General features: G+C 44.3%; 1 protein-coding gene across 1 annotated transcript; it reads left to right on the top strand.

Annotated features, from left to right (window-relative positions):
- Window positions 1-4,081: 4,081 nt before the first annotated feature.
- On the top strand, window positions 4,082-6,139 carry LOC136061808 (uncharacterized). The gene is made up of 2 exons (XM_065760118.1): window positions 4,082-4,639; window positions 4,781-6,139. The coding sequence occupies exons 1-2, from the start codon at window positions 4,082-4,084 to the stop codon at window positions 6,137-6,139; spliced, it is 1,917 nt and encodes a 638-aa protein (XP_065616190.1).
- The last annotated feature ends 6,591 nt before the right edge of the window (window positions 6,140-12,730 follow it).

The raw sequence follows: 12,730 nt of genomic DNA on the forward strand, positions 1-12,730 counted from the left end.
ACATGTCTAAAACTAAAATGTTTAAGGTTCGATAATGGAGGAGAGTACATAGATGGAGGGTTCAGTGAGTATTGTGTTGCACAAGGAATTAGGATGGAAAAGACCATTCTTGGGACACCACAGCAGAATGGTGTGACTGAGTGCATGAACAGAACTCTTAATGAGCGTGCTAGGAGTATGAGGTTACACGCTGGACTACCAAAAACTTTCTGGGCTGATTCTATTAGTACTACAGCTTACCTGATAAATCGAAGGCCATTAGTTCCCATAGAGTTCAAACTTCCTGAGGAGGTTTGGAGCGGTAAAGAGGTAAAGTTTTCACATTTAAAAGTTTTTGGTTGTGTTTCTTATGTTCATATTGATTTTGATGCTCGTAGTAAACTTGATGCAAAGTCTAAAATATGTTTTTTCATTGGCTATGGTGATGAGAAATTTGGCTATAGGTTTTGGGATGAATAAAACAGGAAAATCATCAAAAGTAGAAATGTGATATCTAATGAACAGGTTATGTACAAGGACAGGTCAACTGTAGTGTCAGATATTACAGAAATAAATCAAAAGAAATCAGAGTTTGTAAACTTAGATGAATTGACTGACAGTACTGTCCAGAAAAGGGGTGAAGAATATAAGGAGAATGTAGATTCACAGGTAGATCAGAGTACACCTGTAGCTGAAGTCCGCAGATCTTCCAGGAATATTAGACTTCCACAACGTTATTCACCCGCTTTAAATTATCTCCTGTTGACTGATGGTGGTGAGCCAGAGTGTTATAATGAAGCCTTGCAAGATGAAAATTCAAGCAAGTGGGAGTTAGCCATGAAGGATGAGATGGATTCCTTGTTGGGGAATCAGACATGGGAACTGGCTGAATTGCCAGTAGGAAAGAAGGCTTTGCACAACAAGTGGGTATACAGAATAAAGAATGAGTATGATGGTAGCAAACGTTACAAGGCCAGATTAGTTGTTAAATGGTTCCAGTAGAAGAAAGGCATTGACTACACAAAGATATTTTCTCCAGTTGTGAAGATGTCAACAATTAGACTGGTGCTGGGAATGGTGGCTGCAGAAAACTTACATCTTGAGTAGTTAGATGTGAAGACAGCATTCCTTCATAGTGACTTGAAGGAAGATTTTTATATGATTCAGCCAGAAGGGTTCATTGTTCAAGGACAAGAGAATCTAGTCTGCAAACTGAGAAAGAGCTTGTATGACCTAAAACAAGCTCCTAGACAGTAGTACAAGAACTTTGACAGTTTTATGCATAGAATTGGACTCAAGAGATGTGAAACTGACCACTGTTGCTATGTTAAGTTTTTTGACAATTCTTACATCATATTACTATTGTATGTGGATGATATGCTTATTGTAGGGTCTTGCATTGAGGAAATTAATAATCTGAAGAAGCAATTGTCAAAACAATTTGTAATGAAGGATTTGGGAGCTGCAAAGCAAATCCTTGATATGGGAATCATTAGAGACAAGACTAATGGTACATTGAAGTTTTCACAGTCAGAGCATGTGAAGAAAGTTCTCAGCAGGTTCAATATGAATGAAGCTAAACCAGTGAGCACATCCTTGGGTAGTCATTTCAAATTAAGTAAAGAATAGTCACCGAAGACAGAAGAAGAAAGGGACCATATGAGCAAGGTGTCCTATGCCTCAGCTATTGGCAGCTTGATGTATGCTATGGTGTGTACAAGGCCAGACATTGCACATGCAGTGGGAGTTGTGAGCAGATTCATGAGTAGGCCTGGAAAGCAGCATTGGGAGGCAGTCAAGTGGATTCTGAGATATCTGAAGGGTTCATCAAATACATGTATTTGCTTCACAGGTGCAAGTTTGAAATTGCAGGGTTATGTAGATGCTAATTTTGCTGGCGATATTGATAGTAGAAAGAGTACTACTGGGTTTGTATTTACTTTGGGTGGTACAGCTATATCATGGGCTTCAAATCTGCAAAAGATTGTTACTTTGTCTACTATAGAAACTGAGTATGTTGCAGCAACTGAAGCTGGAAAGGAGATGATTTGGCTACATAGTTTCTTAGATGAATTGGGTAAGAAGCAAGAGATGGGCATTCTACATAGTGACAGTTAGAATGCAATTTTTCTTGCTAAAAATTCGGTTTTTCATTCAAAGTCGAAACATATACAAACAAAATACCGTTTTATCCGATACCTTGTTAAAGATAAGCTGGTAATACTTGAGAAGATATGTGGATCTAAGAACCTGGCGGACATGTTGACTAAGGGTGTCACTATTGAGAAGCTGAAGCTGTGTGCAGCTGAAGTTGGCCTTCTAGCTTGAGGACAGAAGGATGATTTGCAGGGATGAGAGATTGTTTTTGGAGGATAGCGGCTGATGTTTGTGATTGAACTAGTCTCCAAGTGGGAGATTTGTTGGACTTTGTGGAGCCTAGTTTATTTTTGGCCCGTTTTGTAGCCCATTGTAATCCTGTATCCAGGATATAAAAACCACTTTTGTGATTAGGGTTTGAAAATTGTTGTTGTGTTTTTAGAGAGAGAGAAAAACACTGTAGCCGCACTTTGTATTTTTTCCCTGATAATAGTGAAATCCCTGCAACTCCGTGGACGTAGGCAAATTGTCGAACTACGTAAATACTATCTTGTGCGTGTGATTATTTTTCTTTGACGTGTGTTTTCTCTATTTTTTTTGTTTCTCACAGGTTAGAATTTAGATTGAATTCCCAACAGTGTAGGGGGTAAAGGTCGTGATTCAAGTCTCCAAGAAGGAGTTTCACACACATATATATATTAGATTAAACTAAAGTAGAATTTCTATCTTGTATTTTAAAAAATATATATATCTTGCAGATTTCTTCTTATATATATATATATAGTATCTATTTATTGTTTTTGCCTTTCACTTTTTGTGTGTGTGTTACTGCTTATAATTAGATTTGTACGTTGTTCATGTTTTCTTAATCACAAAAGTAAATTGTTGAAAAATATTTAATAGATGTTGAGTTTGAATGATTTGCAACAATGATCATATTCAAGATCTATCCAAATACATGGATAATTGGGTTTGGATGATTTGCAACATGTGAATTAGTGAGTGTATCATTTCTAATTTAGCACAACACTACTCAAGTGGTCTTTTTTACTAAATAATATATTTTTCAGATTATTTTACTAAAAATATTTTAAAATTATTCTCATTTGGAATTCGACTTTTTGAAAATCAAGTTTCAAGCACAACTTGATTTTACAAAATTCAAGTTTAAATCAACTTTTGTTAATGTGGGGCCTGTTAGTTAAAAAGGTATAGTAATCCTCATAAGTGGGTTCGGGGCTCAATGGCCCAATCCGAGGACGCTTAGTTATCCGAGGACAGCCTAAAAAAGTTTTATTCTTACCAAATTGGTAATATAGGAGGAACGAATAGATATTATATACAGCGGCATAACACACGTCCGAGGACACCAAAGTCCGAGGTGAATGTAACTTTCATGTTAGTGGAGAGACTCCGCCAAGTTGTATCTGAACTGAAAATTGGATATAGCTCAAGGAGGCGTCGGGGAAGGTAGCAAATATCTTCTAAGGCCATCACCTCCACATTAAATGCTTTCCAGCTAACACTCTGGCCGCATTAATGTGGAGGTGATACCTGAACAGTAACTAAGCAGCTTTATGGCCACTAAGCTGAAGGTTCCGGTAGGTACTGGATGGGACAGAAAGGAGCTCCCAAGATAAGAACTACACGTGTACGATGGAAACGGGGGAAAAACGGAGTATATAACATAGGAACGAAGGAAATAAGGGGGACTTCTTCTGGCAGAAAAAAGAAAGAAAGAAGAGAGAGAGACTGACTGAAAAAGAGCCGAGGAGAGTTTTTTTTAGGAATAAACCTAAAGTATCCCTTGTTACTTGAGGAGTAGAACCTTTCCTGTCACACAGTACTAGTTCTTGAACCCATACTCTAAAAATTTATTGTTTGGGCTTGTTGGGCTGAAAACCCATTCATACTCAGGGTCAATCCAAATTGAGTCCCTACAATTGGCGCCGTCTGTGGGAAGAACTTGATCTGTTGAAAAGGAAAGGCAGGTGTGATACTCACGATGGAAGAGGGAGTACCGCAGCAACCATTGGCGGGCCCGCAACAGGCAGATGCTAATCAGCACCAAGCAGAGTCTAGGGGCTCTCAGCACGGCGATCCGTTGGTAGACCACGAACAAGGGGAGGATCATGAGGGAAGTACCCGAACAACCCATACAGATAGAAGCCGCTCCCAGGGTAAAGGCCATGCTTCCCCTGTAAAGAGCGGAGGAAATTTGCAGCGTGAGATTAACAAGTTGAAGAGGGAGTTGCGATATGAACGACGAAGGCGTAAGGCTCATAACTCTAAGCACTCTTCTGAGGAGTCGGATGACACCAGTTACAGGCAGAGGTCGAGAACTCCCCCCAGTGAGTCTTTTTCGTGCGAGGAAGAACACCACCGTAGGCGAAGAAGTAAAAGTCCGACTCGCCAGGGTCAGGGGAATGATGCCTTGAACAAGGCTTTGAATCAGGTCTCTAAGTCGCCTTTCACACGACATATTGAAGACGCTAGTCTCCCTCGACGATTCCACCAGCCTGTGTTCACCATTTATAATGGTCGAACAGACCCAGTGGAACATGTTAGTCACTACAGCCAGAGAATGGCTATTCATGCCAGGGACGAAGCCTTGATGTGTAAGGTTTTCCCGTCTAGCCTGGGCCCGGTGGCAATGAGATGGTTTAATGGCTTGAGAACTAATACTATTGACTCTTTTGAGAAGCTCACTCAGGCCTTTGGCGCTCGCTTTATTACCTGTAGAAGGGTTGTTCAACCCTTGGGGTCGCTACTATCCATGTCTATGCGAGAAGGGGAAACCCTAAAAGCCTACTCAGACAGATACTGGGAGATGTTCAACGAGGTGGATGGGGCTCACGATGACGTGGCTATGAATACTTTTAAGGAAGGTCTTCCAACTGAGCACGGTCTGAGGAAGTCTCTGACTGGCAAGCCTGTTACTAGTGTACGTCAACTTATGGATCGGATAGATAAATATAGGAGAGTAGAGGAAGATCAGATGCAAGGCAGAGGGAAGTCTAAAGCGGTAACTCAAGAGAGGAGGGATTTCAGGCCGGACCGGTACAACAACAACCGACCTAGGAGGGACTTTGGGGGGCAGTCGGGGCCTGCCAACTCCCAGGTGGTTAGTGCCGTGTTCCGAGAACCAGTACAGCGAGTTCTGGAGAAGATAAAGAACGAGCCGTTCTTTAGGTGGCCCAACAAGATGGCGGGGGATCCTGCGAAGCGTAATCGGAATCTTTACTGCCAATACCATCAAGACCACGGACATATCACCGAAGATTGTAACAATCTGTGGGATCACTTAGAGCAATTAGTGCAGGAGGGAAAGTTGACCCAACTTCTGTATCAGTCCGGCGGCCGAGGAGGCCACGTAGGCTCGGCGTTTCAGGGAGACGCCTCAAGGGGACCTCCTTTGGGTACGATAAACGTCATATTCGCTGCCCCGGGGAGGACTGGGTCTTGCCCTTCCAGGGTAATGTCTGTATCTCAGTGCTCGGAGGAGGACTCCAACTCAAGGCCGAAGAGGGCCAGATCGGGCGCCTCGGTGGTGTTAGGCTTCTCAGAAGAGGATAAGAGAGGAACCATACAACCGCATGATGATGCTTTGGTGGTTACGATTAGGATCGGAGGGTATGACGTTAAGAGAGTGATGGTTGATGATGGAAGTGCCGCCGAGGTAATGTACCCTGATTTATTCAAGGGGCTGAATTTGAAACCCGAAGACCTGACAACATATAGTTCCCCGCTGGTGGGCTTCGAAGGCAAATCGGTCACCCCGTTGGGGATGGTTAGATTACCCGTGCAGACTGGGTCAGATATGGTGGAGGTGGATTTTATTGTGGTGGATGCCTTTTCTCCGTATACGGCGATTTTGGGAAGACCATGGTTGCATGCTTTGGGGGCCGTTTCTTCCACTCTTCATCAGAAGGTGAAGTATCCCTCGGGGGGCGAGGTTTCAGAGATTTTGGGAAACCAGAATATGGCTAGGCAGTGTATGATAATGGCCATTCAACATCGGCCAGAGACAAGTACTTCGGCTGTAGCCGAGAGCGATTTATAGCAATCAAGGGTTCAGGGAGCCCAGTTTGGCGCGTCCCCAGAGGAGATGAAGTGTGAAGATTTGGAAAGGGTGAATGTTGGTGATGATCCAGAGAAGTATTTTCAGGTTGGGGCCCAACTGCCCCTGTTAGAGAAAGAGCAGTTGATCGAGGTTCTTAGAAAGAACGTTGACGTGTTTGCATGGAGTGCCTATGAGGCCCCAGGGGTGGATCCGGAGTTCATCTGTCATCATCTTAATGTCAACCCCTCATGTATTCCAAAGAAACAACCACCTCGGCGTCCGTCCAAGGTACATGTCGAAGCTATTAAAGATGAGGTGACTAAGTTGAAGCAGGCTGGGGCAATCAAGGAGGTATTTTATCCTCAGTGGCTAGCCAATACAGTCGTAGTGAAAAAGAAAAGTGGAAAGTGGCGTGTGTGTGTTGATTTTACAGATCTTAACAGAGCGTGCCCAAAAGATCCTTTTCCTATGCCCCGTATAGATCAGTTGGTGGATGCTACAGTGGGTCATCCTCGGATGAGTTTTTTGGACGCCTTTCAAGGCTACCATCAGATCCCACTCGCGTTGGACGACCAGGAGAAGACTGCTTTTCTTACTCCCACTGGAAATTACCATTATAAGGTAATGCCCTTCGGTTTGAAGAACGCGGGGTCTACCTACCAGAGAATGATGACGAAAATGTTTGAGCAGCAGCTGGGTAGAAACATTGAGATTTACATTGATGATATGGTCGTGAAGAGTAAGGTAGTGGCCGAGCACGTGGCGGACCTTAACCACACTTTTGAGATATTAAGGAGGCATAAATTGCGACTGAACGCATCCAAATGCTCATTTGGGGTAAGTTCAGGTAAATTCCTAGGTTACATGGTAACTCATAGGGGAATTGAAGTCAACCCCGACCAGATTAGAGCCATTGCTAACTTGCAGCCACCTCGGAATCCCAAGGAGGTCCAGAGACTGACCGGGATGACCGCCGCCTTGAACAGATTCATATCCAGATCGGCGGATAGGTGCAGGCCTTTCTTCTTATTGCTCCACAAGTGGAAAGGATATGAATGGACCGAGGAGTGTGATTTAGCATTTCAGCAGCTGAAGGAGTATCTATCTCGGCCACCCATTATGTCTAGCCCCAAGGTAGACGAAGTTCTTTTTTCCTACCTGGCGATCACCACTCACGCGATTAGTTTTGTTCTGATACGAGTGGACAACGGAGTACAACGGCCGGTCTATTATGTGAGCAAATCTCTTCACGAGGCTGAGGTACGCTACCTGCCATTAGAAAAGGCCATCTTAGCAGTAGTGCACGCCACCAGAAAACTTCCCCATTATTTTCAGGCGCACACAGTGGTTGTCCTGACTCAATATCCGATCAAAGCAGTACTTCGAAGTGCAGACTATACTGGTAGGGTTGCCAAGTGGGGCACAATTTTAGGAGCTTTTGATGTCAAGTATATGCCCCGCACTTCCGTAAAGGGTCAGGTGCTCGCCGATCTAGTAGCCGAGTTTGCTGAAGGACCTGAAGAGACAGAGACAGGCCCAGGTGGCATGGATGAAAAATCGGTTGGCCTCATTTCCGCTCAACCTGTCTTACTCTGGACGGTGTATGTGGATGGGGCAGCAAATCAGCGGGGGTCTGGAATAGGACTTGTATTGATATCTCCCGAGGAAGTCATCATCGAAAAGTCTCTTAGGCTGGGATTCTCAGCCACTAATAATGAAGCGGAGTACGAAGCCTTACTAGCAGGAATGGCAATGGTCGGTAAATTGGGTGGAAAGGCTGTGGAAATCTTCTCGGACTCGGGGCTTGTGGTGGGCCAGGTCAAAGGGGAGCTAGAAGCTCGAGATACAAGAATGCAAGAATACTTGAGCCAGGTTAGGCGTATGCAAGCTAAGTTTGAATTTTTTAAAGTAACCCATGTCTGTAGGAGTGGAAATGCCCATGCGGATTCTCTGGCCACCCTGGCCACTTCCTCGGCTCAACATTTACCTCGGATGATCATGATCGAGGACTTGGGCACACCTACCCGAAGAACAACAGAAACGCTACAAGTTAACCAAGTCAATTCAGCGCGTAGCTGGATGGATCCTATAATACTATTCCTTGAGAAGGATACCCTGCCCGAGGACAGATCAGAGGCAGAAAAGATACGCAGGAAGGCTCCCCGATTTTGGCTATTCGAGGATAAGAAGTTGTACAAACGCTCTTACTCTGGGCCTTATCTGCTTTGCGTACGCCCTGAAGCGTCGGAGGACCTGTTAGAAGAACTACATGAAGGAATTTGTGGCAGTCATACTGGAGGAAGGTCTTTGTCTCATAGGGCGATCACCCAAGGGTACTGGTGGCCAGGCATGCAGAAGGAAGCACAGGAATATGTGAGGAAATGCGATCAATGCCAAAGGTTCGCACCGAACATTCATCAGCCTAGAGGAGTCCTTAATCCTCTTTCCAGTCCTTGGCCTTTCGCTCAGTGGGGCTTGGATATCGTTGGCCCTTTCCCTAGAGCAGTAGGAAATAAGAAGTACCTGCTGGTTGGCACAGATTATTTCACGAAGTGGGTTGAAGCTGAGCCTTTGGCTAACATCAGGGATGTTGACGTCAAAAGATTCCTGTTAAGGAATATCATTACCCGATTTGGGGTTCCTCAAACTATCATCTCGGACAACGGTCTGCAATTTGATAGCAAGGCTTTCAGAAGGTATTGTTCGGACTTGGGGATAAAAAATAGGTATTCTACCCCAGCCTATCCACAGGGAAACGGACAGGCCGAGGCTGTCAACAAAGTCATAGTGGGTGGACTTAAGAAAAGGTTGGATGAGGCAAAGGGAAGATGGGTAGAAGAACTCCCGCATGTTCTCTGGGCGTATAGGACGACGCCCCGACGATCTACAGGGGAGACCCCATTCTCGATGACGTATGAAGCTGAGGCGGTGATTCCTATTGAAACTGATTTTCCAACATTGAAAACCAGTAATTTCACCCCGGATGGGAATGATGAGCTGTTAAGGAAAAGTCTAGACTTAATAGATGAGCGACGAGAAAAAGTTATGGTTCAGTTAACGTACTACCAGCACAAGCTGAAGCATGGTTATGATGCGAACGTCAGACTGAGGCCGTTAGCTCCGGGAGACTTAGTGTTGAGGAAAGTCTTGGGAAATACCAAAAACCTAGCCTGGGGAAAGTTGGGGCCCAATTGGGAAGGGCCATATCGTATTACATCCGTTGCGGGGATAGGGGCTTACTATTTAGAAGATTTAGATGAAAAAACCATACTCCATCCCTGGAATGTAAGCAACTTGAGAAGGTATTATTATTAACAAGTTATGTTTTACTTTCCTTTATAACTTATCTTGCTCCCGCAATATGTGTTTCTAGAATGAATGGAAGTATTAAACAGAAACTAAGTCATGTTAAGTCCTCGGACCACAGCTTAGTGGAAATTAGTACACTATGAATGGAAGTATTAAACAGAAACTAAGTCATGTCAGGTCCTCGGACCACAGCTTAGTGGAAATTAGTACACTATGAATGGAAGTATTAAACAGAAACTAAGTCATGTCAGGTCCTCGGACCACAGCTTAGTGGAAATTAGTACACTATGAATGGAAGTATTAAACAGAAACTAAGTCATGTCAGGTCCTCGGACCATAGCTTAGTGGAAATTAGTACACTCTGAATGTAAGTGTTAAACTAAAACTAAGCTATAACAAACTGTTTAGACATTAAACTTGCTTGTAATCAAGGCCTTCTAAAAGGGGTTCATGTGACTAAAGATACATATCGAAGTATATGCTATGAGCATCACTTAAAGCATTTCAAGGGGATTAGTATCCCTCTGGATGAAATGTAAAAATGCTATCCTAGGTAAGTATAATTTTCTAATGAATGTTACAGGAAACCTTTATAAAGCCGCGGAGGTCACTGTTATAACCTGCTTTGAGTTCTTAATAATCGAATATAAAGTTGTGATTCTTCCCTATCATGTCAACTCTTATCCTTCTTACTTTCCGAGATCATAAAAAAATAGATAACCAAACATAAGAAATAAAGAACAATCATACACGAAATTATATAGGTAATAAACGAAACCCCAGATGTCTCTTATAACTTGCCAAAAAGAACTACCGTGGCAATCAGGAACATCCTTAAAAAAAGAAAAAAAAGAAAAGAGAGACGGTAAAAGGAAGTTATCTACAAGTAACTATTTAGTTAACTTTATTTGGAGCTTGGGAGGGGCTTTGCCAGCTACCTCATGAGGAACATCCTTTTCCTGCACCGTGGAAATGTCTCCAGCAGGCAGGGTAGTTGAGGCTAAGGCCTGTTCGAAAGTGCGAGAGGCCGCTTCGTCTTTGAGCCCTGCTACTTCTTTGGCCGAGGAGAGGTCCTTTTCTTTTCCAGGCACTAATGATTGCTCCTGCCGACCGAGTGTGGGAGAAGCCTGAGTCTGAACTTCCTCGGGTGGCTTAGCAACAATAGCAGATACCTCCTCTATTGGGGTAGAGGAGGTAGAGACCCGAATAGCTGGGGGGAAGTAGATATTTTCAGGCTTCCTCATCTCCGAGGAAGATCCAACTCCAGCTCGATCGAGGGCCTCTTGCCAGGTCAGGGCACAGTATTCCCGGCACACGACGGGCACCTCAGCTCGAAAATTCTCCTCTGTCTCGGCAACGCCCGCATTGTAGCCCTGCTGCTCAGCGGCGTCTTTTCCTTTTTCAGCCTCGGCTTTGGCTTTCTCAGCCTGATCTCTGAGCTTCTGGACTTCTTCCAGTTGTGTTTACAGGGTGAGCACTTGTTCCTTAGAGGTTGCTAGTTGGGCGTTGGTATCACGCAGAAGCCGCCCTTGGTCCTCGGCCTGCCTTTGGAACCCCGTGAGGGCCGAATCAGCACTTTTTCGAGCTTCTTCCTCGGCTGCTAACTTCTTCTTCAGCTGCGCAATGTTTTGCTCGGAGGCATTCAGAGTGCGTACAGCTGATATCCTTTTCTTCTTCTTATCGTCTATTTGATCGTAGTAGGATTTGGCTATCTCCTCCAGCCTGAAGGTGGCTTGAACGGCCTAGAGAAAAAGGGAGTTAGAAATATGCAACAATAAAAAATATATATATATATATACGATAATAATAAAGTAAAAAGAATAATGTAACGGTTGTAGCGTCGTACCATGCCCAAGTATCTTTTGGTATTTTGAAAGACCTCGTCCCTCTTGATCGCTCTCAGCTCAGCCATGTCCTTAGGAAGAAAAAGTGTTTCCTCTAATGCTGAGGCAACTCGGCACCCAAGTCCGCCACTAAAGTCCTTAATTGAAGCATCCTCCTTTATAAGCCTTTTATCGAGCATAGGGGTTGGGAGCCAAGCCTCGGGATCCGAAGACTGTGTGGTTGTTTTATCCACCTCTCGCTGTGTCCCATGACTTGTTTTCTGCTGCTTAGCAGCTCTTTGGTCCTCACCCTCACTGGTAGTGTGAGTCCGCCCTGCGTCCATCACTTCTTTGCCCTTCGGCTCTCTCCTCCTCTTCGGATCACTGGGCTCAGTCACAGTTGGTTGGGATGACTGAGGAGGTGGAGGGGGAAGAGACGGAGGTTGGACCTGAACTTTTTTTTCCACCACCCTGCCAGGCTGGCCCTCAATTACTTCTTTCAAGCTCCTCTGACTTCTCCTTTGGATAACCATCTTCTTAGAAGTCACTTCAAGAGACTGGGGGTGATCAAAAACTTCAAATTCGTCGGCAGAATCGGGCAACTCCACAGGTCCTCCTGGGATGTCTTCTTCTTCTTCTTCTTCTTCGGCTTCTTTTTCTTTTTCTTCTTCTCTCCCTTTTTGGGGAATGGAGCGTGATGATGAAGCTCCTATAGAAAGAGTGGCCTCAGGCGATGGTTCAGTGAAGGGCTCATCTTCAGGAATAGGGTCACCCTTAGGAACGATGAATCCTTCAAAGACTACACTGATACGGTGGAGCCGAGGATCTTTGGCCTTTATCACGCACTTGGGAGCCTGAAAGGCTGTGGACGCAGGTTTGTACTTGAGTATTAAGTGTGCTGCTCGTAATTGGCCGTCGGAGGGATTCACATATACCTCGGACCGCAGAATTCTATCTAGGCTTTCCCTGTTGATCAGCCTGAGATGGCGTCTAGTGGCGCGTTTGTCTGCAAAGTAATTAAAACATAAAAAGAAAATTCCATTAGGAACAAAAACTGCTTCAAATAAAAAATTAATCTGACTTATCAGGGACGTATATCCTAGGAACCCCACCTAGTTGTCCCTCTTCAGTTGGGCAAGGCAAACCATCGTGCCACTCCCCGGAAAAAATAAGGAAATCGTCTTTAAAACCCTTGTTTGAGGTAGGGAGGCACTGGATTAATCTTACTGCAGGGTACCTAGACTTAAGGTAATATCACTGATCCTTCAAATGATTGAGGTTATATACCCAGTTCACATCGTGATGGGTCAAACCTAAATTATATAAGGCGTTTAAAGCCTCTATTCTCCCGAGCACCCTGAACATATTCGAGGCGCACTGCGTAGGAGATAACCTAAAAATCCTAAGGTAATTTCTCGTCAGATTACCCATTGGGATAGTCATCCCCCCCTCGACAAAA

Source organism: Quercus suber, unplaced genomic scaffold (assembly GCF_002906115.3).
Source record: "Quercus suber isolate HL8 unplaced genomic scaffold, Cork oak 2.0 scaffold_354, whole genome shotgun sequence".
Lineage (NCBI taxonomy): Eukaryota > Viridiplantae > Streptophyta > Magnoliopsida > Fagales > Fagaceae > Quercus > Quercus suber.